Genomic DNA, 23,206 nt, shown 5'->3' on the forward strand with positions numbered 1-23,206 from the left:
AAAATCACTTGGTCTCTTGTTCCCTTGAGCCTAGAGACAGTCCGCCATAGCCAGCTCCATAGCCAACCTTTTTCTACACTTGACCCTCTACCTCTATGTGAACACTCAAAAGACCTAGCTCAGTCAAAGGAAAAATTTGATTTCTCAAAGTTTTGGAAATTTCCAAAGGTATTTACATGCCCAATGGACACCCCACCCCAAATCCCAATCTAGGTAGTGTGAAGTGTGTATAATCAGCCTGACATACCAGAAACTGCCCTTTTGTGCATTTACCTGTGGTTTCTTACCTCTTCCTCTATACTTTCCTCTGATAAAGCTTTTTGACTTACCAGAGCCCCTTCTTGCAAAGGGAGAGTAAATGAAAGAACACATGAGGTAGGACATAAAATTTACTTTTTCAGATGATGCCTTTGTTCTTAGGCCCACCCTAGAAGGGTTAGAAACACAGAGCAAGTCATGGGATGTCCCTCCCTAGTATTTCTAGGCAGGAGGGATCTTAAAGTACAGGGGATTAGCAGTTTGCAGTTTGACAAGATCCAGTGACATAATCATAATGTATTGATAACTTATATTTCTTACGTATAATCGTGATGATTTATTTGTTTCACCAATCATAATCAATGTCTATTACTAAATCAGCTGTTTAAAAAAAATCAATTTCACCCAAAAATCTTTTCTGATCTTACTCATTTTGTTCTTTTTGCTTTCAGCTCTTTTCTTGAGCTCCATTTTCTCCCTTGTTCTCTGTCTTGAATCATACTAACCATTACATATCAAAGAACAATATGACTACCTGCCCATCTGCTAAATTAAGACATTCAAATTAAATGTAAAATGAAAGATTTCCCACATTCAAGAATTAAATCCTCTTACTTCTGGCTCTATCTCCATTTGGTTTTTGATTCTATATAAAATTGGATTTTGCGTTCAGAGAGCACATATTTTAACACACACGTATACACACACATGCTATATTGGTTAAGGTAATGCTTCTGCTCCACCAGATATGCCCTAAAATTTCAGGGGCTTACTAGAAAAGAGGTTTATTTCCCACTGATGTAAAACCCCCCTGACAGTGTTATAGGGGCGGAGGATGAAGGAAATGGGAGTGTGCTCCATGCAGTCATTCAGAGACGTAGGCTGAAAGGGACTCTGTCATCTTCAACACTTGGCTCCAAAGATTAGTTGCAAGAAGAGCAATTAGGGTCCTGCAGAGAGTTCTTATGGGGCAAGCCTGAGAGTGGCATACATTAATTCTGTCTTTGTATTATATTATTCTGGCCCACTCCACAGCCAGAACTCACTCACAGGATTACTCTTGGACTGGGAACTGTAACCCTGATTGGAAAACTACTTTCCAGAAACAGATTTATACTACGGAAGGAGCACAACCTTTGGTAGACTTTCAGCCATCTCTATACACATAAATACATTCATGGCTATGCTTCTTAGTTTTTCCAGTATAAGTATCCAGGAACCTCAAAGCTTGAGGAGTTAAGGAATAGGGTGGTGAGGTAGGAAACTTCGTGCTAAGCACCGAAGACTAAAGCAAATGGAGCTGCTACTAAGAGAGAATGGCTTAGAAATAATCCATTCATGAAAAGAAAGTGAAGATGGCATTAGCTTGTCTTGTCATTCACTCATGCATTCTTTCATTCATTTATCAGACATTATCTTGTTTACTTGCTTTATGCCAAAGTGCTAAGTGCTGAGGATTGCAATAAACCATTTAAGCCATACAGCAGGATAAGAGCTATAATGGATTTATGTATGTGGAAGTAATCTGCATTATTTTAGGGGAGGAGGCTGGCCTTCCCCTAGAGCAGCAGGAGGAATTGGCAGCACAGTCTCAGAGGCCTATTTACCTATTGAATTTCAAACATTTCCTTGCTACAGCATCAATAGGTTCTTGGAAACTGCAGCATTAAGCAAAACGACATATATCGAAACCAGTTTTACCACAAGCTGACATAAACAAGAGTTAAGTTCCAAGGCATATTTCTGGTCACAAAATCATCACTAAACTTCTAAATAAAGACCCGAAACACTTCTAATATTCAACAGTAAAATAAATGTGAGCTATACACACATTTAAGAATGATTAATAAAAACAAGTAAGATAATTATTTTCCAACCAGCTTATTCCAGTGCTGGACGGTGACCAGGCAGGCACCCACCCTGGACAGGACGCCCTTCCATTGCAAGGCGCACTCACCCCCGCCCACACTCACTCAGACTGGGACCATGTAGACACCCAGGTCACCTCACACCTATAGGACTTGGGAGGAAACTGGAGTCCCCAGAGAAGACCCATGCAGACAATGGGAGAACATGCAAACTCCACACAGACCGCGGCTTCTGCCGGGAATCAAATTTTTTTTTTTCTCATCAACATTATAACAACACAACTTGAATGAAATGATGTTATTGGAGGACCCACAGTTTAATTCCTTGCATACATGCAGCCCTGGTTCCAACTTTATATTCCACTCTCAAGGACAGTAATATGATCGTATTTTCTTATTAGAAAGATCTTTCTGACCGCAGATTGTTTGCAGGATGGAATCAATAGCAGAGAAAGTCAAGATGCTACTGTTGCAGCCTTCACTAGTTCTTTCTTCCTATGGGACAACATTGAAATTCCTGTCTGTAAAATGGTCAGGCCCTTGCCTAACAGTCTTGCTGTGTTTTCCATGATGTCCACCCCTAATCCTTAACTCCCCCTGGGAATTTCTGCAATATTGGGCTACTCACGATGTCTCCTGCTTCGACACATCATTCCATCCCCATCCCCACCTACACTTCAAATGTCATCTCTTTACGTGTTTGCCATCCAGAAAACCACTTACCTTTCAAGGCTCAGCAAAACATTCCTTGCGTAGGGAAAGCTTCTCTAACTCCTGCTCCCTACGGCAAACACAGGTAGTCCTTCTCTTAGAATGCCACTGACCTTCAGAAGACAGAGTCAGAGAGACAGGGCCTTTTGACAACCTCATTGATCCTTTTGGGTCAACCAGCCCTGCACCATCGTCAGACTATGGACCCTGATGGAAGGAATCAAGGATGACCGAGTCTATGACGCTAGTGGCTGGGTGGGAGGTGGTGTCACTATTAAAACAGGGAGCACAGGAAGCCCAGCAGGCTTAGTGGATAGAAGTTCAGGTTAAAAAATGGTACAGTTGCTTTTCTAGAAGTATTGTTTTGCTTCGTGATTCTTTAATTTCAAATAATGAGTGAGACTCACCGAATACTTTTATGTATGCACTCCTCAAACTAAAGTCTAGACCTTTGTGAAAAGAGAGTAGGAACAGTTGCAGAGAAGGACCACTATTCACAGATGTCCTGTTATTTTTTTCCATGTGGTAGATTTTAGTAGAACAAAATGGAGATAAAGTGAGAAGGAGTCATTTCTAGAGTCTTGATTTCTCAAACTATAAGAGCTTTGCAGTAGCGTCCACCCCTAATTAATACCTATAAAGACAAGTACCTGTTTCCCCAGTAAGTCATCATCTCAGTTGTTACCCATGCCCTCCTTTTTTGCCTTTTTGCTAATGTGACGGTTAATGATAATTGCTAAAGATTGAAATGACTAAATGTGTATCTCACTATAATGGGTGTATAAAACTGACCACAATTTACTCTTCTCACCTGCCAACCTAAGCTATTTCACCTAAAATTGTCTCCATCTACCCAGGCTTGGAACTTTAGAATCTCCTTCCTTCTTCCTGACCTCCCTGCCTCCCTTTCTCTGCTAACTCCAACCTGCCTTCGTCCTCATTTTACTCCCCATCCCAACCATTACCTTGACAGCCATCGTGAAATCCTGAACATTTTATCTCCACCGTGTTTCTCATATCCATTTCTTTCTTTATATTTCTATTGCATCTCCATAATCCAGGCCTTCGGTGCCTTCTGGCAAGAGTTTGGAATTACCAAAATTTACAGTCCTTCTCCACTCCAGTGCAACCTAGATGTTTTCATAAACTTTTGATAGATCCCATACCCTCCTGAGTGAAATATATTCATTCTTCACCCTGGCACTCAAAATCCTCATCTGTGTGGCCACAACCCCACCCCACCCCCGCCACCCCTTTCCGATCTTGTAACTCATTATTGCCCTACTCAGACTTTATATTCCAACTAAATGGGCTGGTCACTGGTCCATGAACAAACCCCTAACCTTGCTTATAAGACCTTGCTTATAAGATCTTCTTAGTTCTATCCAGCATCCATAGCAAATGCCCTACTCTTTCTTTGAAGGTTTTCTTGATTTTGCTGGGAGATGGGAATCTTTCATCTCTTTAAGAAACCTCTCCTGGTCACTGGTACCAACTTCACCTTGGAGATAAGACTCTGAAACCTTACCTGAGGAACACCTCCCTCACTGTCCCTAATACCCCTCCCCTCTCCCTCACCCAGTCTGGTCACTGAGTTCTCTCTTATAATTCTACAATGGCTATGGCATTGCTCAGTGCCTAATTTGGTTCATCATGGCCACTGATTTAGATAATTCAGTAAAAAAAAATGCAGCCAAGTTGATTTGTACCTTCCTAAAGTTCCTTTGAGATGTCAGTTTTTTTCACTCCTGCCTTCGTTACTTTCCAATCCAGCCTTCACATCCTCACTAGAATTATTCCCAGAGTGCAGATGTGTTCACATTCTCTCCTCCAGAACATTAAAGATTTTTAAGACCTCATACTTTGGAGACCAGCCATTTGGATGTAACCTAGCTCCACCCCTCTCCAGCTGTTTGACCTTGGGCAAATTACTTTCTACTCTCTCAATGGGGCCTATCATGAAGTTTAAATAACAGAATGCTAATGAATTTTTGCAGAGTGACTTCACAAGATTAGCCCTAAGTAGATGATAGTGTGACAGGATGATAAAGTTTCAACTAAGACCAGGATAAAATCGTAACTATGATATTCCAGACAGAGTAGGTATCAGACTAACATACAGATTTTCAAAGCAGGTGACCAAAAGCTGGTTAGATAGCTCTACAACCTGAAGGAGGGATGAGTGGGTAAAGTGAGTGGATATAGAGAGATGATTTTGTGAGGAGGTTTTCTTTGTAGATATCCACTCTGGGACTTTGCTGTCACCTTAGAATGGAGGTTTAGGATGGTGCCAGCTCCCTCCCCTCAAGTCTAATTGGGTGGATGAAGACATTTCTGGGGGCAATTTGGAAACCTGAATGGCCCCGATGAATGATTCCTACTTTATTGTCCCGTGTTATTTAATCTAGGCGTGTGTGTGTGTGTGTGTGTGTGTGTGTGTGTGTGTGTGTGTGAGAGAGAGAGAGAGAGAGAGAGAGAGAGAGAGAGAGAGAGAGAGAGAGAGAGAGAAAGAGAGCGCGCGTGCCAGGACTTTCCTGGTTGCAACGATATCTGAATTAGCTTGGGAGAAAAGGGAGGCATTGGTTGGTATGATACTAGAATATTTACTATAACCAAGGGGAGAGTGGAATAAGTGACCCATGGAAGGACAGGGTGCTACTGGGCCTCAGAAATAACTAGAAATGAGGACTCCAATGCTTCCAAGGACTTCCTTTCTATACATTTTTTTTCTGTTTATGTCTGAATTTGGTTTAATGGTGGAAACACTTGGCCAGCAGTAGCCCCAAGCTCCTGGGACCACAGGGGACTGACGCTCTTGGCCCCGTTTTGGTTTGGAAAATCCTCACAAACTCTGACTGGCTTTGCACCCTCTGGTGAATCCAGGATGAGAAGAGGAAGCGCAGTTCCCAGGAATTTGATGCCCAGAAGACAGGAGTGCTAAGCAAACACCCCATTTATTTTCATCCCTGTACTTTTTCAAATGTATCAGCTTCTTAGGCATAGACCTGCCCGATCTAAGATCCACCATCAGATTTAGATGTGGAGGATGGGAAGGGAGAAATTTGTCTTCCTAAACAATGGATCAAGGCAGGGATAAAACCCTGGGAACTGGGGAGGAGGATTAGGCATAGAAATGATGGTGGCTTCTTCGGAGAGCCAGTCGGCGATTAGCTGTACGATATTTGTAGGGCCTCAGGAGGTGCTAACTGGGCAGTGGTGGGATGAGGACAGTCCCCAAGTCTGTTGCATCTGCCACTTAGCACGGGACTTCTAAAGAACGGGGACTTTGCATTTTGTGTCTCTCTTTTTCCCCTTCCCGTGTCCTCACTTCTTATGGACCTCCCCTGCTCCCACCTCACCATCCCCATTACCCAGTGAGCTGAGGCGCCTTCATTTGCTTCACTCTCCCTTCTTATGAACCCATGTGATAGATTTCTTTCTTGTCCATGTTCCCAGTGGCACCTGTTCTCAGCTGGCTCTCAGAGCAAAAGGATTCCACTCATTCAGTCATTCATTCCCCCAACACACATTCATTAAATTCCCACTACGTGGCAGCCCCGTTGTAGGCACGTGGGGGCACCACAGGATCAAAGTAGAGGAACTCTGCCTTTGTGAAACTTATATTCCAAAGGGAGAGATAGACAGAAACTGCACAAATAAATATATGACATCAATTAGTGATAAGTGTTTTGAAGAAAAATAAAATGGGGCAAGGAGATAGTGAGAAAAGTGCTGCTTAGATGGGCTGATGAGGGTAGGCTTCTCTGAGGCAGGGGCATATGAGTATGAGCCTTGAATGCTATGGAAGTATGAGCCCTGCTAAGATCAGGGGAAATGGCATTCCAACTAAGGGAACACCAAATGCAAGATCCTTAAGATGAGAGCGTTTTTGGCATGTGATGACCAGACCTCAGTGAGGTGTCCTAGATGAAAGGCACACGGTTCCTTCTTCCATATGAACAGATGTTCCACTTTGCTCATAAGTAGATTAATGCAAACTAAAACTCACTGAGGAGTGTTAGTTGGTGATTAGGACATTTTGCTTGCTCCAGTCAGAAATGGAGTCTGCACTAGGTGGAGAAAAGATAGGGAGGTACTAATTGGAACAATGCTGTACTAGTTCACATATAGAAAGATCCTTAGATGTCCTCATAATAAGAGAAATGCAAATCAAAGCTCCACTGGGATAACCACACCTTACTCACCAGGTGGGCAGATATCCAGCACAGTGTACAACACCTGCTGTGGGGAAACCACTTTCTCATAAATTGCTGGTGGGAAACAAAACAGTAGCTCCTGCAGAGGAGAATTTGGCTGTATCTAGCAAAACTACATATACATTTGCCTTTTAACCCAGCACTTCTAGAAACTGCTCCAAAGATACAGTGGCAAAAGATGAAAAAGCGTGAGCAAAGTCTGTCTCTTGCTGCACTATATTTGCTACCGTGTCTCCCCGAAAATAAAACCTAGCCAGACAATCAGGTCTAATGCGTCTTTTGAAGCAAAAATTAATATAAGACCTGATATTATAATATTATATTACATTACATTGTATTATATATTATAACCGGTCTTATAGTAAAATAAGACTGGGTCTTAATTTTTGCTCCAAAACACGCATTAGAGCTGATTGTCTGGCTAGGTCTTATTTTCGGGGAAACATGGTAGCAAAAAACTGGAAATAATAAGGGCCTAATTGCACACACTTGGTAAATCCACACACTAAAATACTATACAGCTATAAAAAGGGAATAGGAATATTTCTACATAGTACTATGGAGTGATCTCTAGAATCATGATTTTTAGTGATAAAGGCAAGACAGAAAAGTATACAAAATAGACTATCATTGGTCTAAGACAGGGAGGGAAAATAACATACATATATTTGTTCATATTGTTTTTTAATGAGAATGGATAAACAATAAACATAAAGTAACGTGTATGGGTGTTAGGGAGGGAATGGGCTGGAGAAAACAGTAATGGAAGCTAGATTTCTTTGTCGATTGGTTTTGATTTGTGAACCATATAATATTTTTTTCATAATTATAAAACAAAATTAAATTTAATTGGGAAGGCAGTCCTTGTGAATCAAAAGGTTTTACTTTTGAAAAAAAGTAAACAAATTTTGAAATCTTTTAGAAACAAATGCACCTTTAAAAGTAAACGTTTCTAAAAGTAAACATTTTAGAAACCGATGAACCTAACTTGGTATCCAGTTGGTGGAATACAGGAACTATTCCCAGTGACTTATAAGACTCAGTACTATGTACCTCCTGTCTAGGCTCTACCAAAAGGACAAACAAAACAAAACAAAACACAAAAAACACAGGGAAAGAAATCTGTAATTGTTCGTGGTAGTATTAATAATGTGATTCTGAGGCTGTGTGTATAGTGTGGGGTAAGGCAAATGGGTGATTGTGTTGCTGGTTAGAACCAAGATATTTGATGTGGAATTAAGAGGATGCAGATGGAAACCTGGTGAGTTTTAGCACGAACACAGTAGTCCTGTGTTTGAATTGGAATCATCAGTCTGAATTCATGATGTATGCTAACTTTAAAATATATTTGTGTATGTCCTAGTTCTGTCCACTAAAAAAGTTTATAAGCAATAACCACCCAGTGCAAACAGCACCTATCTGTGTATCTAAGTATATCAGCTAGGATCTTAAAATACGTTGAAATACTCACTAAATGGAACTGAGGCTCATTGGAAAAATGGCTAATTCCTTATCTGGGGCAAGAGATAGACAAGATGAGCCTGGAACACCTTGTCATGCCAGAAGGTGATTGGAATTGTGTCAAAATGACACGGGAACCAACCTCATGAGACTCTCACCAGCGAAAGATGGGCAACTTAAGTATCAGTAACAAAACTACAGTGGATTTAAACCCATCAAATATGTTTAACAAATTCACAATGATGCTTAAAAAAGAAAAAACCCTCAGTGATCTCTGAAGGATAATACGGGAACAATTCTCTCTCTCTCTCTCTCTCTCTCTCTCTCTCTCTCTCTCTCTCTCTCTCTAACTAGCTAATAAAGGAAAAGAATACCTTTTATTTTTGCCTGTCTTCCAAAAATGCAGCTCAGGGGAACTACATAGTAGATGAGAAGTAGTTCCTCTTAATGGAAGTATTCAATACACAAATGAAGACATATTACCATCATTTTGCAACTCCAAAGGAAAGAATGAATCTAGGCCTTGAGCATGAGAGTCTTCCAATACACAAAAGAGAGACACCTGGGCCTTACATACCCCCCCCCCACCCTGTGGAAGTACATACCACTATCTAGGAAGCAGTCTTTCCAAAGCTGAATCTATCAAGCCTCTGAATCTCATTAGCAGGACCGACCGGTAGCAGAGGAACCGGTTAAATGACACTAAGTGGAGGTCATCAAGAAAATCTACACTGAGGAACATTCTAAAGGGCCAATAATATGGTTTTATCATCAACAACAACAAACTACAAGGAAGAAAAAAAGAAGAGATGGAGGAGGATGCTATTGATGGAGAGACATGAGAGAGACAGCAGTTTGGATCCCATTGTAAACAAACTATTAATCACAGGAAGGAAGGGGCAGCAGAATGGGCCCAGGGAGGGGATGGGGAGTAAAGAGAACATCTGTAGTGCAGTTAGCAAAATGTAAACCCTGGTAGGGTGTTTGACGATACTGAGGAATTTCATGCTTTTGGAATTTCATGATGAGAGGTATTATGATTTCAAAACAGGAACCCTAGTCGTGTAGAGACGTATACTGAACTATTTACAGACCAAGTGCTGTGATGTCAGACGTCTGCTTCAATATCACCCGGAGTGAGTGGGAGGGTGGGTGGGGACATGGGGCCCTGGTTCCCAGACTTGAACTTGCATTAGAATCACCTGGAGGGCTTGTTAAAATACGATACTGGTCTCACGTCCAGAGTGTTTGATACAGTCTTGAGTGTGGCCTAAGAATTTGCTTTTCTAACAAGTTCCCAGGAGGTGTTGAGGCTGTGGGTCTGGGACCACACTCTGAGACCCACTGGCAGGGATCAGCCCTAAGTTATTCTTGCACCTGAGTGATGGGTGCGTGAAAGTTCATTGCACTTTTTTCTGTACTTCTGGATATCTTTGAAATTTTCTGTAATAAACATGAAAAACAGCTTAAGTGATCCAGAAGGACACGTCGGAGGAGCAAAGCCTTTGGCAATCCGTAGTTGTAATGGGAACGTCTATGCTCATTAGCAAAACAGATGTGGCTGCTGCTCTAGGATTGAAAGATGCACATCTCCTGCTCACTTGGCGGTCAGTGCATCAGCTTGGCTGTCCGTCCTCTTAGAGAACTGCCTGGCCTGAGGGGCAGGGAAGTGGTCTTCCCTTGAGTGGTTGGCACCATGTTGTCTGTTCCCTTAATGTGGTCGGTCATTGGAAGAGCAGGGGTTTGGATGAGTCCTAAGATTTGCTGACCACTCCAGCTAGGAAGCGTGTTCCTAAACAGAGCTGTGTGCCAAGGTTTTCAGCTGTTAGGGATGGGGGTGATTACTGAACTCAGACACCCATGTATCGTCCTGCAAGGACCTTCCCATAACGCCTAGATCAGGAGGAACCTCTATTGGGTTGAGTCCTTCTACTTACCTTTTAAGATTCATTCACTTATCCATTCATACTGCAGATACTTATTCGAGTACCTAGAAAATGTAAAGCACTTTCTAGCCCCTGAGAATATAGAAGGGAACAGAATAAGCAAAAATCTCTGCTTTTGTGGAGATTAAATTTTAGTTGGGGAAATAAGCAATAAACAAGTAAAGAACTATATGAACAGTAATTTCAAATAGTGAAAAGTGCTATGAATAAAACTAAAATCAAGATGCTGAGGTAATGATTGATTCTGTGTGTGTGTGTGCATACATGCACACGCATGTGTGCACATATTTTATTTTAGGCGATCAGGGAAGGCTTCACCAAAGAGACAATATCTGAGGTGAGTGCTGGGTTAGAAGAAGGAGCCAACCACCGTGAGGAGATCTGGGTATTTTCAGACAAAGCCAATAGCAAGTGGAAAGGCCATGAGATGAGAAAGAATTGGCTTTTTTTTTTTTTTTTTTTGGAATGTCAAAAAGACCAGTGGTCCTGGGACATGGAGAACAAAGAGGAAAATGATATGCGATGAGCTGGGAGAGTAAGCAGGAGCCAGGGTATGTAGGGCCTTGTAGCCATCAGCTAGCTGCTTATAACTACACCCTAGCCACCTCCAAGGCTACCAGTCATCTCCCAGCTCGAGGAAGTACATTCTGTCTAGAGAAACAGGACATTCTTTTAACAGGGAAGCCCCCTAGGGGCCCTGGTCTATAGAAGAATGAGTGTTTTGTATAGGCAATTGTGTTGTATATCTAATTTGTTGAACCAACCTATAAAAAAAAGTAATTTTATTTCAGAATCATCATATGCTCTTGATGCCTTATAATGCTACCCTAAAAACATTATATACTCAAGTTAAGATTTGGTCCCCTGTTAAAATACAGATTCCTCTGTGATGGGTAATGCTATGAGTTATCCGTCATTTCATGCTAATATAAATGAATTGAGAGCTGTGTCCTTGAAGAGTTATTTTAAAAGAGGAAAGTGTAAAGTTCATGGGTTCTTGAGAATAGGAGGGAATCTGCAGGGCAGAAACAAATCAGAAAGGAGAAACTGAGGCTATATCTGAAAAACTATTTTACAATTTTGAGCAGGGCTCTGCTTCCTGGATAGACAAATGTCCTCCTGCCAAGACTTAATATAGCAAGGCGCTTTTTCTTGAAATAACACATATGTCTTTTAGTAGGTCTTTCCTAAATAGAAAGTGCAAAATAATTCACAAGCCCAGTGATTATGATGCGTTGCTCCTAACGCCCAGATGCTCCTTGGCCAGCCCTGGACACGCATGCTGGACTTAACCTCTATGGACCAGCATTTCCATGACGATGAAACAGTGTGAGCTGGAGACAGCTCACACTGCGGTGTGAATAGATGATAGGCATCGCTTCCCAACTTTGCGTGCAAGTGACTTCATATTGATTGCTTGAAATCACCCGTGATAGGATTATTTACACTCCAGAAATCAGCAAATGCTACACATGGAGCTTTTGTCTCCACAGAGGTGATTGTTACACACTTACCAGCATGTTGCTGCCATGAGACCTTTTAAAAATATATTTTAGCATATGCCATGGCATATGAAAAAATAAGCCATTTCTTCAGTTTGCTTTTTGAATAGATGTTAACGGTATTCAAAATTGCATTTATCTTTGTATATACTTTATACTTTACAGTTTAGCTGACTATATATAGATATATGTACATATATGTATATATGTGTATATGTGTGTATAGATGTGTGTATATATACACACACACACACACAAACATATATATATATATATATATATATATATATATATATATATATATATATGTATATATCCCCCATTTTCTTTCTCAAAAACTTTGCTTGGCATTCCGTGGTTAGTCAGATAGACACTAAGGGCCCCTCACGGCTTTGAGTCGTCTCTCTCTTGTTGCCTTGTCTACCCCTGGCTCCAGTCAAATTTAACCTTCAATGTACCTTGTCTCACAAGTACCCTATTCTTTCTTTCCTCTGGACATTTCTAGTCCGCTGCCCTTATCTGGAAGGCTCTCCTCACCCCTTCTCTGTCTGACAAAGTCTTACCCATGTTTTAGGATCAGAGCAGAGGTCATCTCCTCCTTGACGCTCCTGCCACAGCTCCCTTCAGCATCATTGCTCTTTCTCCAGAGCACCCCCAAATGCTGTCTGTACGTCCTCGGCCACCATCACCACGGCCTCGTTGTATAGATGTTTGTCTCCATGTCTTATCTCCTCCCCTGGATTTTAAGCCCTTGAGGACAGCAAATTTTGCTGATTCATCATTTTATCCTTTAGAGCATCTGGTGCAGAGCTTTGCACCTGGTCATTGTTCAGTAAATGTTCATTGAATTATCTGTATATATGATTTCATATTCCCCACAGTCCCTGGACAATGTAGTAAGTGACACACACATACACACAGTTTCATCAGTGTAGATGTTTGTATTGGTGGACAGGTTTCAGTGAGCATGGGAAATGCCTTTTTGAAGGGGGACACTAGGATCAAATGTAGTCCAGTGAGGACCAATCACAGAACGTCTACCTTTAGTCTGAAATGTCACCTTTCTCAACTGCATGCAAAATTGGACCACTTTGTTCAACCAGGTTAAAAAGGCACCAATCTGTTACAAATCGTTACGCTCTGATGGGCACCAGAGATGCAACTGCACTCTTACAGAGAATAATCCTTCTAGAATGTTAGTGAGTTCTACTGGTGCTTTTATAACTAATGAGAAATAAAAACTAATCTGCCTTCTCATGCTAGACACTCTGCTAAAGGCTCAAGATATGAAGGTGAATTATCCATGGTTCTGCCCTCCAGAGATTCACAACCAGAAAAAGAGACTGAAAAAGCAATGGGATGTGTTCAGAGTCTCAAGCAAAACAGAGCCCCGCGGCTCTGACAATGACCCACATCAGTGTGTTTGCCCATTAGACTCGGCCATCTGTCCCCACCTGAGACGTTTGCTGTAACTCCTTTCCACAGGCTGCTTTGGGTGTGAATGACCTTGAAGGTGGCCTGAAATTCCGAGCTTGGAAGGGTGCTTTTAGAGTTACTGGTCTGCACTTATGTGCTTCAAATAGAATTTCACAAACCTCTAATTATCTCCTCTTACCAGGCTGCCTAAATGACTGACGACCAGATCTTGAGGCACTCCAAGAATGGATTTCTATTTAGCCTGTGCCCCGGGACTGGGATGCATTAGGATGCTCAGACCGTGTGTGGCTTCTCCGAGCAGCACAGGACAATTAACAGAAGGAAAGCAATTTGCAAAATGCCTTGACTTCCTGCTTGTCTCTGAGGCAGAAAATTGTCACACCTTCACCTCAGGAGGCTCATCTGCAGAATTATTTCACCCCCTCCCCTCCTCCCCCAAATAGAGCCTCTGGTGTCAGTTTCTCCCCCCCTGCTTTTTGCAAACATAAGCACTCGGCTGAAACAACAGCTATGACTCAGTTCCTAGCTAGCGCTGCCTGAATTGATTTAGTCTGAGTTCAGATTTAGCACATAATCATGTTCAATTTGCTCCACTGCACTGCCTAGAGATAAAAGGCTTGGGGGAAAAAAATAGCTTCAGCTTGTGTCAGTCTTTGTGGTGATGTCATTGCCATGAGAAAGCCAGCCCTTCGTGACTCTGCTGTGCTCCTTCAGACGCGGAGGGCTGCGTGCGTTCAGCAGGAGTGGGCTCCAGGTGCAGAGCTCTGGCCGTCCCCAGGGCAAGGCAGCACCCAGCCGGCCACGGCATCATCCACCTGGAGGAGGCTCTTCCCATCACCCCGTCAGGCACAACTCAGAGGCTGCCTAACTCTTTTGCAAATCAGGAAGGGGAATGCCAGCCCCTAGCATGGACTGTGATGTTTCCACTCTGATTGCCTGTGTGATGGACATCGAGGTCTTTACCAATCAGGAGGTTAAGGTACGCACCTGCAGTCTTATGTTTCATTATTGCTGTCCCCGAGGCTGCTTGGCAGAGCCTTTTTAGTTTAAGGAAACAAGACTTTGGTAGGTAGTTTTCGGCTCACTACGTATACCAGGAATGCATGTGTCGAGAGCGTGACGGTATTAATTAGAATAAGTTAGAAGAAGGAAACAGCACATTCATTTTGAATGCAATAAGGTCTACCATTGTTTTTTTCTCGCCTTTTCTATGAGGTGATCCCCGGTCGTCCCTTTCACGGTAGACATGTTTTTGTAGTCTCCTATCTGTGTCAATAAGGAGAATTTGCCAGTCCTGAATGTTGAGAGGGGTTTTGAATCTATGATTAAATGAAGGAAGCGCACATAATAAACATCACACCCAGGACACCCTGCTAGTGGGACAGTAACCCCTTCACGGCATGTCACTTAAATATGCCATGATCTGGTCTTCAAATTGAACAAAAGCTGCCCTCCAGATGGCAGTTTCAATCTCAAGCTCTCTGGAAATCGAAGTTGGAGAGCAGCTGTTTAATTTTTTGTTGTTGTTAGGCAAAGGAAGCAAGTCGTTTTCCCTGAGCAGTTGTCCATAAAGAAAGTTCAGGCATAATTTTCCATCTTAAGATTTAGTATTCTGTGGCTCTGGCCTTGGTTGTTTGTCTGCAGCAATTGTTTAATTGTCATGGTAATTGTTCCCTGAGGGTAGTCATTCTCATCTATTTTCCCATTTGGTTTTATATTATTAAAAGGATTTCAGGTTTATAAAATGGGAATTTTCACCTCTGATCTCATATTTAATATAAGAACTAGTAGAAGCTTTTTATTTAAATAGTTTTCTCTCTCTCTCTCTCTCTCTCTCTCTCTCTCTCTCTCTCTCTCACACACACACACACACAAAGGACAGTTTGCTCATTGTGTGATGGGAAGAAGAAAGGTGGAATTATATTGCATAATCATTTTCAGCCCTTGCCTTAGCCTTTAAAGGAAGATCTTGAATTCTTTATTGAGTGTGCAGGTACTTCCCAGGTGGAGATTTACGTGTTCACTAGCATAACACATGGTTCTGTCTTTCAGTGTTGTGGTTGTGATGACTCTTTTGAAATGGAGGAAAAAGTCTGGTTTGTTGTATTTTAAATGTGTGACCCTGTGTTTACCAGCTCCTAATGCCAGTGCTGTGGAAGTGTCTACCCCTGTCATCCTGAGGTCAGAAAATAAAATAATGCCTATATTTGCATCCGGAATGGAAACATGCCGGCAAAGACTCACAGTCCTGCCAGTTGTACCTGCCCTAAGCACTCCAGAGGGAGAGCAGTCCGCAAAGGCCCTCCAGCTGAAAACCAATTTGAAGTTTGGTGTGGGTAACTGGGTAGAGGGACATCTTTCACCAACTGCTGAAACGGAATTAAAACTTCGTAGTTCTCCTCTCTCCTCACCAGTTCTCTGTTGTTTACATGCTTGCGCTGTATAAGGTAGTCTGAACTTTTTTTGGTCCAAGAAATGCTAGTGCAAACTATTTATTAGCCATTTGCAATATACCAGGCATTGTGCTTATACAGGAAGGAGTGTGAGATATGTTTATAGAACATAGGTATCTGTGAGATAGACATAAAAACAACTGCTTGCCGAGTATTTCATCAAAACAGAGTGTCTTATGGAATTAAGGGGACACAAAATTCTTACAGCTGGTTGTACTTGAGTAGCTTCATAGAGAAAGTGGTACTTGAATTTGATAATGGGTAAATTTTGATAGAGAAAGAGAAAAGGCATGGGGATGGGAAAGCATTCCATTTTGCAGTCCACTTGAGTCACTGCATTTAGCTGCAATAGGATTCTAAGAGACTGGAGGGGAAATAAGGAAAGAAGATGAGTCAGTATCATATTATGGAGCAACTGACACTGTTCATCAGAAATTTGTGGGGTTTTCTGGGAAGACTCCTACCGGAAAGATGTGTCGTATGTCCGTACTGCTAAATAGCTCTGAATCACAATGGATTTGTCTCTTTGGGGCAAGTTACCTAAGCTTTCTGTGACTTAGTTTTCTCATCTGTAATGTGGGGATAATAGTTTCTACCTCATTGGCTTGGTATTAGGTTAAAGAAAATAATACAGGCAAAAAAATTAGCATAGTGCCTGACAAATATTTAGTGTTTAGTAAATGTTAGCTATGGCCATCATCATCGTCATCTTTTTAGACCCTCTCTGAAGGTGATAGGTGACGTTTGCCAGTGTATTGGAATGTCCTACTTCTGAGTTTACAATAACAATCCAGGACATAGAAAATGTTTTCCCTCTCATTCCCCCAAATGCAAACACACACGCACAATGCATGCATGCACGCCCCCCGCCACACACACACACTAGCAATTTAGAAAACATGGCCCTTCCTTTCAAACATTTAATCATTTAATGTAAAACAGTGACATTATCGAGCTAAGAACTACTTTGTGCTTATTAAAAAGGGGGGAAATGAATAAATTAAGGTTGGCCAAAGAGGGTTGTTGAGAAAACCTATATGTTCCTTGTTCAAGAGTGGGCATTGCTTATTATCATGTTCAAATGTAAAATTCTGGCACCAAACATTTCCCCAAAGATAAATGTCATTAATTGCCAATAACAGCTAAATGGTGGAGCCAGGAGTTACTTTCTTCAAAGTCTTTAATATCTACTGTCAAAGAAAAGAGAGGCTTCTGTGAGCGTTTGTCTCACCTGCCTGTGTCTAGCTTGCCTGATTTCAGGCTTTATTGCTTTTTACAGCGCCTTCCTTTCCACATGTTGCCCCATGGGTAAGCAACCACCCAGGGTTAGGCAACCAGCAGGCACCCTTCCTAAGTGCAGTGGTTCATTTGAAGGGGATAGAGGTACATGCAAATCCGGTGTCTGATCTCAAATTAGAAAGCCTTATCATCAATGGTGGCTGTCACCTGGTTGCACTAGGGTCCCTTCAGACTCTAATTTCCTAAATTTTGCCAAAGCTGCTAGAGCAATAGTACTAAAAAAGGAGGGAATCAGGCAAATGGAGTTCTGCCATATTTATGTTTCTCCAGAAATTCCATTAGTTGTGTCGTGAACTTAGCTGTCTGTTTTATGGCATAAGAGTGCTCCGGGAGATGAAGAAATATGAAGCTCTTAATAGAAAAACAATGATATGATGAACTGTAGAGGGGTGTGTGTGTGTGTGTGTGTGTGTGTGTGTGTGTGTGTGTAGGGTTAATTTTCTTCAGTATTCTTCTTGTGTTTCTGAAAATAGTCTCCCCTCCCCAAAGAGCCAAACTCTTAGGAAAATGAAAGGGATCCAAAGATAGGTGATTAAATGTATATTTTACTTTAGTCCAGTACTTCTTAAACCTGATTGCACATTGGTATTCCATGGAGAGCTTTAAAAAATATTGACAGTGCCCAGCCCCATGCCTAAAACTTATATTTTGGCTGATCTGAATGGAGCCCAGACATAGATTATCATATAAAGTCAGTGTCATGTATCTTCTAGACACAGGTAGGTATGGGTGAGGTCGGTCAAGAATCACCTAGAATATAACCTCTGCTTAAACACGTTAATGCATATCCTCCAAAATGAGACTTAATGTATGCAGTTTTAGCAATGTCTAAACTGTCAGAAATGTTGAGACTCACCCAACACCGCTGGATCATAATACCAAAAAGAAGAGGAAATCCGGCAAATGAGGTTCCGCCATATTTGTCTTACTCTAGAGATTCCTTTGCCCACTTTTGAATGGATGGCCAATGGAAGCTTCTCTGGGGAGGTGACAGTGTATTAAATGTCATTGTTCCAGTGTCATTCAGAAGTGAGTGGGAGAGCCACATGTAGATCTGAGGGTGCAGCATTTCAGGGGAGGGAATAGTAAATACAAAGAGAGGTGATCGTATCTTACCCAGCCCCCCCTTTAATCTGTTTTTATCATTCAATCATTCAGGGACCTGCTGAGGCTATCACTATCATATGGCATAATTTATATTTTTAAGGATGCCCCCTTTTTAGATATTGTGCTTAACCAAATTACCTCACTACATGTTAAGCCTGTTGATAAGTAGATATTTGTTCTCAGCATAATAAGTTTTTCTATGCTTGGAATCTTAGGAGTTTTCATTCTCCTTCTGAAAGTCCAGGGCCTTTATATGGTGACTCATAGTCCTCTTTTCTCTCCTCTGCTTTTGAGGATTTCCCAATATCCTCCCAATCCATGTAACCTTGGGGAAGTCTCTTAACCCTTCTGGACACATGATAATCATACTGAGAAAAATACTTGACTGCTTTGTGTTTTGTTTTCCCTTTCACACAACAGTATGACGTTACTGACTCATAGTCTGTCTCATGTTGTTGTGTGAGTTATGAAAAAAACCAAACCAAAACAAAAAACCAGCACATTGTGGTCCCTTGGTACAATAAAATCTCTTTGTCATTTGAACCACTGGAAATTTAAAATTATTTGTTGTGTTTGGCGGGAATCGTAGGAGGAAAAGGATGAGGCAAAATTGGTATGATACTCTGATTTGAGGAGAGACAAGTGACACAAGTGAATATGTGGGTATTGGGTATCAGGAATTGATTTGGAAGAGAAACTTGTATTGGTTTTTCAGGACAGCTGGGCAAGCTCCATGCCTATTTTCTCAGGCTTATGTGCAAATGCAGTGCTGGAGAGAGGATCTGGCCACAGCTATGACCTCATGGCTCTGCCAAACTGTAAATCTCTTTCATCATCTTCAAAAACCCTGTGTTCACTCAGTAACTTAGAAGAGTTTGCACGATTTAGTTCTCAAACTTGGAAACCCTCCAGGGAGATCATGGTAACACTTAGTAATCAAAATGTTAACAGAAACTCTCATTCTCTATTCAATGGCTGTAATATTAAATAATATGTGTTATATATCTCCAGATGTTTACCTTCTGAAAACCAAAAGGGAGTGTATGGGGAGAATGGCGCCGCGGGGGCGTCGGGGGGATAGTCAGAGAGGAGGTGGTCATAACTGATACTAACACTCTAGCAAAACAAAAACGTGCTCTTTCTTTGATAATAAAATGGACTAGAATTGGGTTGTTTTGAAAATAAATGAATTACACAGGAGTGAATATTAGAAATTAACCCTAGAAAATACTTTAAGAAACAGCATCCTTAAATGTGCACCATTTTCTTGCCTCTGCAGAAAGTAGAACACATCTTTCACAGAGTGAGAAGTGATTTTATGCAAGTGACAGAGGCTCCCTGAGAAGAGTAATAGGCAAATTTTTCAGCCACCTGTCATGTTAGGGAAAGACAAGGTATAGTGTTCAACTAATGACATTGTTAAGCAGGAAAGTCAACTAAAATCTTGCTGATCTGTGTAAAGGATCTTTTAACTGTTAGAAAGTCACAGAGACTCTGACAGTTGCTGCCTCTGAATTGAGTGTCAGATTGATTTAAAAACAACAACAACAAAATAGCCTCTTCATTAACACTGTTCTCCTAAAGAAACAGATTTTACTGTAAAACTCAGCGAGTACCGTTTGCATTCTTAGTGATTCTGTTTGAGTACACTATCAATAATGTATAATCGGCTGTTTTAGTACTTTCTAATGATGCTTAGAATTGACAAAAAGAAAGAATGTGATAACTGAAACATTTATTGTCACTTGACCTGTTTAGGATGGAAGCTTAATAGGCATTGCAACTTTGTAGTGAATAGCCCAGCTTTCCAAGGAGGTCACAAACTCTCCAACCCATGCCTGGTCCAGAATTTCTTTACGTAAAGGGACAATTTATGTTATCTTTATGTAAATGGAATGTATCCTTTTTCAACTGTAAATCTAAGCTGATTCTGAACCACAAGTTTTAAAAAATTGAGATAATTTAATGAGGACTTCAAGCAGATAAAATGTTATATATACTCTCCACTATACCTAGAATGGAGAATTTATCTTAAAAGTATCTGAGAATAAAATATCCCCCAACTAGACCTTCCCTAGAAAATATTCACTATATGTGCTTTCATACTCCTCTTTCAAGGCAAATGTATCTAGAGGTGTGAATCATTTTGACTTTGGGGAAGAGCCAGAAGTCACACGGTGCCAGATCCGGTGAATAAGGTGGGTAAGGACACACCGTAATATTTTTATTTGACAGAAATTGCTGTACCAGAAGTGATTTGTGACGTGGAGTGTTGTCATGCTGGAGGATGACTTACGGCACACTTTAAAACACCCTTTCTCTCAACCGTAGCTCACACCCGACTGACTGCACCGGACAAGTTGAAACTTGTCACACACTGTGACTAAGGTTCCATGCACCGCTTCCCGTGTTGAAGACCCCTGCCTTTCCGTTGGATGGTGCTTGGCAGCAGCATTGACTGTATTTGTTGATCACAACAGAAAGGCTCCGTGTCACACATCGCTTCTGGTACAGCCATTTCTGTCAAATAAAAATATTATGGTGTGTCCTCATCCACCTTATTCACCAGATCTGGCACAGTGCGACTTCTGGCTCTTCCCCAAAGTCAAAATGACTGTGAAAGGTAAGTGTTTTGAATCGATTTAGGACATCGAGGCAGCCATGACAGCGCAACTAAAGACACTCAGGAAAGGACTTCCAGAAATGCTCCAGAAAGTGGCAAGAACGATGGGATAAGTGTGTTCGAAGCAAGGGGGCATATTTTGAGGGGAATTAATGACAATGTGTCTTTTAAGCAAATTTTTTTAATTTAAACATTCACCATATGTTTTGATCACCCCTTATACACACACACACACACACACACACACACACACACACACACTTGCATGTGAAAATGTATGTATGTATATACTATATATTTCTTCTTTTATCTCCATTGTCGTAGAAAACATTTTCTGTTCTGCTGTCGCCTATCTAGCTATTAGAAACTGTGTGCTCTTAACCATGTACGAGATTGGGAGCCTGGAGGCTCTTGGCAAAATAGTTGAGCAGAAGCCTAAACAATTGCTAAACAATTCCTTCAGGGGGAAAAAACACCAAGAAATTCATGGCCTTTTAAAAAATTGTCATAACACCAAAGGAGTGTTTAAGTCCTCACAGTCTAGTGGCATATTACTCTCTCCAGAATCGGATACACTAGCTCTGGACATTTTTTAAAAGGCTTTCGAAAAGATCCTGACCTTTGAGTTTCCAGAAAGATGACTTGAGCAAATCTGTCCTTCTGTGCTAGATAGGACTATGCACCAGCTTTCAACCCTGCCAAGAGAATCTTCCTTAATATTCTACTTGTCCCAACGGTAGGGTGGTTGGCTGCTTAGTTGTATGATTTTTTCTCCCTCCTTCTCTGGTGTCTCTGAAGGAATATATGAGCAGTGTTCATTTTGTGCCCCAAAGATTAGGCTTTATAGAGGGCATTTCCCTAAATTAACCATTAATCATCCCACATGAGGACAAATGTAAACCCCAGAGATGTGCATCTGTATGGATCAATATTATACGTTATCAAGGTAGGCAGCTTTAAAAATTCTAACTCTTTCATTTACTAAATACCTCTAAGTGCCAGGCACATGTCACACACCAGGTACTCCGTGTCACCTGCGTAATAGCCCAAGGCATCTATTTACCTGCCCTGTGGTAAACAGGTTCCTGATCAGAGAAGCTAAGTTTTTTGCGAAAGACCACACAGCTATTCATTGACAGAAGTGGAACTCAGACTGTGGTCTGCTTCACTCTTTGACACCAAAATATCCCTAAGGATTAATTAACAAGCTATTAATCAATTATTGGGAAAAATATAAATCTCAGAAGATAAGACATTGAGCTCTTTTGTAATATTTACTCTATCTAGTATTCAAAACACTGCTTTTGTCTTCTATTTCTTCTCAGAGGTGGAAACACTACCTTTACATAATCAGTAATTGAGATCATTTTACTTTTCTCCTGTGGCATTTGTAGGTATAGCGTCTGTTTTGGATTTTGCTTTAAAATGTGTTCCAAACTTTAACTATGCCATCTAGATGGAGAAATAAAGTCTTCTGGAAAACCCAGGTAACACCTAGCATGTTATTCCATCTATTTTCTGATGTCACCAAACACTTTTCATTGACTTGGTGAGCGGTGAGTGACAAATTGTAGAGCCGCAGTGGTGAAAATATTAATTATAATAATAATGACATTTTACTTTAGACAGTGCTTTCCAAATTATGCGAAACCCGGCTTTCTCACAGATCTCGGGGAGGAAGGAAGATCACATAATTCATAAGGAGAACATTTGGACCTGAGATTTGTTCAACACAACATAAGATCCCTGGATATATTGTTATAACCTGCATCAATAGGACGTCAGATAGAATTGATTTCATCTTCTGTGACTTCACACTGCCTTTAGGTATTGATGAAAACAGTCATCCCAGACCACCCTTCCTGGAACAGGATATACAAGCCAGGAGCAAACTTAATAATGGCAGCAATGTACTGAGCACCTATTTGTCAGGCGCCATGCAAAGTGTGTTTATTCATTCATTGATACATCGGATATGTACTGAGTACCTTCCATGTTCTAGGCCTCACACTAGCTCTGAAGATACTGAGATTATCAGTCCCATTGGGTGCAAAAGCCTGTGCTCTGTCACGCGGCGCTGGCCTTTAGTCCACTCACTTCCATTTTCCCCAAAAGGACGATGCTGTTTCGACCTGTAAAGAAGCCTCCTATGCCCACGTAGGACGTGTGAGAAGGAAGCAAGCTCAGCCCCCAAGTCAGACGTCCGGCTTAGAATTCTCTGTTTGGCCACTTGGCTCTTTACTGTGTGACCTTGAGCAAATTGCCTTACCCTCTGCCTCCATGTCGTCGACTACAAAATGAAGAAAATCGTGCCTCCCTTATAG

At 41.4% G+C, this 23,206-nt stretch overlaps 1 protein-coding gene across 7 annotated transcripts in view; it reads left to right on the forward strand.

Annotated features, from left to right (window-relative positions):
• Nucleotides 1–23,206, forward strand: part of RCAN2 (regulator of calcineurin 2) — a 240,799-nt gene that overhangs the window by 133,282 nt on the left and 84,311 nt on the right. Inside the window, exon 1 of one of the 7 annotated variants that reach the window (XM_081040434.1) lies at nt 13,913–14,379. The exons of the other annotated variants lie outside the window; for them this stretch is intronic. Coding sequence (XP_080896560.1) covers nt 14,293–14,379 — 87 coding nt within the window. The 5' untranslated portion in view covers nt 13,913–14,292. Of the gene's footprint in view, nt 1–13,912; nt 14,380–23,206 lie in introns of those variants that run through there. 7 annotated transcript variants of the gene reach the window in all.

Source organism: Rhinolophus hipposideros (assembly GCF_964194185.1).
Source record: "Rhinolophus hipposideros genome assembly, chromosome: 3".
In the NCBI taxonomy this organism is placed as follows: Eukaryota; Metazoa; Chordata; class Mammalia; order Chiroptera; family Rhinolophidae; genus Rhinolophus; species Rhinolophus hipposideros.